Raw genomic sequence first — 5,469 nt, 5'->3', positions numbered from 1 at the left:
ACACACACACACACACACACACACACACACACACACACACACACACACACACACACACAAAATATTAATCCTTCCTTGTATATAAACCTAAAATAATTTAAAGAAAAGAGAATACTCACAGCCATCCCTGCCATCCGTTCTTGCATACGCAGGTATAATTGGCAATACCATCGACACAAGTCGCGCCGTTTTGGCACTTGTTGTCGATGCACTCATCGATATTAAAAGAACAGTCGTCCTCGGCATAACCTGCCGGACATTCGCACATGTAACTATTGGCCTTATCGAAACAATAACCATTGTTTTGGCAATCCGTGTCGAAACACAATTGACAACCGATGCTGTCGCGATGAGTGGCGTTATCGTTACCCTGCAATTCCAGATATTCCAACGGGGTGAAGTTCGCATTCTGATAAACTTCTTCGTAGGTGAAATAGTGCAACAATATACTGCCGATACGTACTTCACCGAGACAACCCTTAAATGGTTCTCCTGTGTATGTAAGGAAAAGGATAATTTTTTGATTTCAAGAAAAAAAAACATTAAACATTTTTTTAAAGCAACAAAGAAAGGGAGAATCAATTCTACAGAGACGACTAAAAATTTTAGAATGAAAACAATAAAGATTGAATTTCTCGAATTTTCAGAATCGAGTAGAATCAGAGATTAAAAGTTCGGAGTTTAAGCATTTCCATTTTTTAAATGATATGAAATAAACTGTGATATTATTCTTAATTTAATATTTATTGCATACAACGTGTAATAACATTTAAAGTTAAGTAATTAAAATTCTTTATTATATCAAAATTTTTTATACGCACCGGATATCATACTATGTGGAGGCATGGTCGTCAATCTATGTTCATAATCCACGCTATTGCCCTCAATTCCGTTTCTATTCTCAGATCTAGATCCAACAGTAAGATAAGTATCCTTGTCGGATAAAGCACTGGAGGAAATTCCACCGAGGATAACTGTTCCTGTTACCAGTAGATCATACCACAGTTGGAAGCTAAAGTTGAGACTTATATGAGGCTGCTCTTCAGTAGGATTAGCGTAACCGCACTCCACAGAATTGTTATTCAGTTTGATGAGCAATGAAGTCCAATTTCCGTCAGGTTGACTCTTACCAAAAGAGACATTATTTTGATTTTCTAAATCGAGCCGCCAGGATACAGTAACGTTGTCTTTCAAGACAGACACGGTGAAATGTTGGTCACCCATGTGAGGCGCTATGTGAAGTAGCGTGCCACCGATATTGGATCGGTAAGTGATCTCAATGGTATCAAGTGGTAGATCACTGGCAATATCTGTAACGCGACCGTACGTATACGTGAAGACAGTGGAAATACCGTCAAAGGTCGCGTTGGCGATGCACTCGTAACCGTCGTCAAGGTTCTGGCAACGTGATCCCGCCGGACAGTCTTGCAATTGACAGAATTCCATCTCTTGGCAAGTTTTGCCGGTATAACCCCGCGGGCACTGACACCAGAAGTCATTCCACGTGACATGACATGTGCCATTGTGATTGCACGGACTGCTTACACACACATCATCCGATACCACACCCTCGAGGACTTTTTCAGGATCGAAGGAGACATTGCCGAATTGAATAAGTGCAGGAATGTCCTGTGCCTAAGAGAAAATAAGAGTTATTTATAAATCTAAAGTATATTGTACATAATTATTGCTAATATATGAAAAAGGATTCTAATCACCTTTAGCGGGAAAAATTCCACGACCATTGTTCTTGTACCGTTTGATATCTGCACATCTTGAATAATGCCTTTGAAATTAATTTGTGGCATTTGTTGCACTTCCATTTGTCTACTATCAACTTGACGAATGTATCGTGATGACTGTGGAAGTCCTCCCAGATAGAAAACGGTAACATTTAGATCACCTGTAGCACTAATGGTTTTGCGGAAGTATTCAGTACCGTTGATTTTTACTTGAACGAGAGTGACATTTCTCGCCACTTGGATCAGATGGTTGTTTCCATCATTGAGCTTTACACCACCGACGGTGTAAGCTTCCGTGCCGTTAAATTGAATCCTCACACGCAATTCCCCGCCCTCCAATTGTGCCGCTATGTAGGTCTTCTCTTGTGACTTCTGATCGACTTGAGAATCTGGTTCCGTACCCAAATAGAAAATATCACCGTAGCTCTCCCGTGTGCGAATAAACATAGAGATATCAACGACCGAGCTGACAGTACGTCTGGCCGCATCGCTGACCCTTACGGTCACGTAACCATTCGTGATATTCTCGTAGCCAAAGGTAGCTGCTGTCATGTTGTACTGGCATGTGTGACCGAGGTAAGGACGCTCACACTTGCAATAGAAATCACGCCAACGATCAGTACAGTGACCGCTATTTTTACAAGGGTTTGGTGAGCATTGAGCTTCTCGAGGACAGCCCGCTTCCACATCCTCCATGTACACAGTTTTTGATGTGGTGCCGGAGTAGACCTGAGATAAAGTTTGGAATCATGAAATGTTGTTGTATAAATTATTATGTCATGAAATATATTATGAAATGTATAAATTATTATGAAGATACACACATAATTGATTTTAAGAATTTGACAAAAGAAATTGTTATTATGTAGATAGATAGCAATAAAAATAAATAAAAGCAAAAAATTTTCTGATTATTAATCAAAAATACATCAATCGAAAATACATCAATTAAAAATCGAAATTAATAATTATTAATTTTGATTTATTTTGATTAACGTACCCATTCGCCGTTGATGACAACATCTTCCATGCAGCCGACAAAGAAAGTAAACGAAGGTAAGCGAGACAATCTTCTCAAGAAGCTCAAGGAGCTGATGTGACTTCCGCCCACAAAAGTCGTAGGGAAAGATGTGTGGTTCGATGAATTAGAACCTTCATTGGGACTGATGGGATAGATAGTTTGTTCCTCATTGGCGGAAAGAACGAGATGAGTCGCATTAATCGCTACAAAGGCCTTTTGCCAATTGGAATCGTTGAGTCCACTACCAACGAAGACTCCATCCCATTTATTTAATATACTAGAATGTATATTGAGTTTGCCGTTCACCAACTGAAGAATATAAATGGTCACACCCCTACCAATAGCTAGCAGACCATTCGGTAAGGTAGTCCTGAAGCGAAATTGGATATCGTAGCCCTCGTCGCGCGTGGTATTCACCAAGACATACGAGCTGCCGCTTAGAGACATTGTCGTCACCTGTGAATTTATTGAGCAATAATAACACTTAAGATGTTTATTAAATTGCTTGTACAAGCGGAACGCGTTTACGCACCTTCTTCCGCCAGAAGCGCTTCGGGAATAAGTTAACGTGTGCGATAAAGCATAATTAAGCGTGAATGATAAATACTTTTTGCATTCAATGACTAATGATTGTTAATTATTCGAAATTTTTTCAAGTATGATAAAAATAGAAAAGTTTCGTAAATAAAGCAAAAATTTTGTTGGATATAAAAAAATTTGTTAATTAAAAGTGAATTTATAAAACGATGTTTCATGTTTCATGTTGAAATGCGGAATGTTTTTAATTATTCGAAATTATATTCAAATTGTTTAAAAAATGCTTAATAAAAAATATAAATACTTACATAATCACAAACTTCACCATGGTAGCCATTGGGACACGTGCAGTTGAACTTGTGAATGGTCTCATCGACTAGATAGGGCCAGCAAGTGCCTCCATTTTGACAGGCATTGCCTTGACAGCCCATTAACTTTACCGAGCAATTTTTGCCACCGTATTCCGGTTCACAATTGCAAAAATAATCGGCTTTACCATCTGTGCACACTCCATGCTCGCAGGGACTATATCTTTTGCACTCGTCAATTTCGTGTTGGCAGTGATCTCCTTCGTAGCCCTCGTCACAATCACAAGTGTAGCCGCCGATACGATCCATACAGGTACCTGGACCACAGGGATTGCTGTCACATTCGTTGATATTCACCTCACAATTCTTGCCGGTGACACCTTGGACGCAGAGGCACTCATATCTATCAAGATTTCAAGAACTTATTCCTTTTACATTCGATAAAATATGAAAAAAATATTCCGAAAATTATAGATTTCAAGTCATCTTCTTAATGCGTTGCGCATTTTATGGAACGTGGAATATTTCTGAATTAAATTTTGAAATAAAATAAGAGAAAAACTAGGAATTAGCTGAAAGAGTTATTTAAAGGCTTACCCGCTGGCATTGGTGTAATTGAATTCTTGGGTAAAGATCGCAGGTAAGTTTAGAGCCTCACTTTTGTAAAGGTTTTTGTTTGATCGCTCAAGACAAGTGCCATTATATTGACAGGGCGAACTCTCACACTCGTTTACATCTACTTCACAGTTCTTACCAATGTAGCCGGTATAACATTGGCATTTGTAACTTTTGATGTCGTCCAGACACAGTCCACCATTTACACACGGTTGTGGCAAACATTCGTCGATATTATTCTCACAATGTAGACCCTTAAAAATCAAAGTTTAAAAAATTTTTAATTATAAATAAACAATTAAATTTAATAAAATTCTTACTTTTTAAATTAGATTTAAATAATATGTAAAAATAAATTAAAATATTGAATTAAATATAATTAGAAATAACAATTAACGAAATTATAATTCAACTTATTTCTTAAAATTATTAATTCCTACAAGTTAAATATTTAATATATTAAATTAAATAAAAAGACTAAATGTAAAAAGTAATTGGAATCATAAAATAGCTGTGTGCACTTTAAAAAAGATACTATTTTATTGATAATAACAGCAAATTATTTTTTTAATTTACTAAAAGGAGCTTTACCTCAAAACCAGTATCACTGCAATCGCAAGTGTAATCATTTATGCCATCGATACACTTTCCTTGATTCATACAAGGTGATGATTCGCATTCGTTGACGTTGATCTCGCAATTAATACCGAGAAACCCAACCGGGCATACGCACGTGTACGATGCTATACCATTGACACATTGTGCCCCGTTGTGGCACGGGTTACTGTCGCATTCGTTCACGTCTATCTCGCAGGTTTTACCAGTATAACCGGGTTGGCATAGACACTGGAACATGTTGATACCATCGAGACACGTAGCATTATTCTTGCAAGGACCGCACAAACATTCATCGATATTGATGTCACAATGATCGCCGGAAAAGCCCGGCCGGCAAAAGCAGTTGTAGCTACCCTCAGTATTAATGCAGATCCCGTTGTTGCATAGAGAATTGCCGTGCAACTCACATTCGTTTACATCAAGATCGCAATATTGACCTGCGAATGATATTTAAAAATTTAATTTTTGCAAAAGAAAGTATTTGAAATATTATATACTTTTCTGATAATACAAACATGCTAAAAGTTTCTTTTTTTGAAAAATACAAATGATTATCTTTATTTTAATGTAAAAAGATAAAACTCTATATATATATATATATATATATATATATATATATATATATATA

The 5,469-nt window shown here is 37.1% G+C and overlaps 1 protein-coding gene across 1 annotated transcript in view; it reads right to left on the bottom strand.

Annotated features, from left to right (window-relative positions):
• LOC105624629 (protein crumbs) overlaps positions 1 to 5,469 on the bottom strand; it is a 17,759-nt gene that overhangs the window by 4,650 nt on the left and 7,640 nt on the right. Inside the window, 7 exon segments of the mRNA XM_012205986.1 lie at positions 120 to 492; positions 822 to 1,635; positions 1,719 to 2,471; positions 2,743 to 3,219; positions 3,609 to 4,011; positions 4,206 to 4,477; positions 4,815 to 5,396. Of these exon segments, the coding sequence (XP_012061376.1) occupies positions 120 to 492; positions 822 to 1,635; positions 1,719 to 2,471; positions 2,743 to 3,219; positions 3,609 to 4,011; positions 4,206 to 4,477; positions 4,815 to 5,396 (3,674 nt within the window).

The sequence above is a fragment of the Atta cephalotes genome (assembly GCF_000143395.1).
Source record: "Atta cephalotes unplaced genomic scaffold scaffold00083, whole genome shotgun sequence".
NCBI lineage: Eukaryota > Metazoa > Arthropoda > Insecta > Hymenoptera > Formicidae > Atta > Atta cephalotes.
Note: the sequence above shows the minus strand (reverse complement) of the source record. Positions and strands in the feature narration are given on the sequence as shown.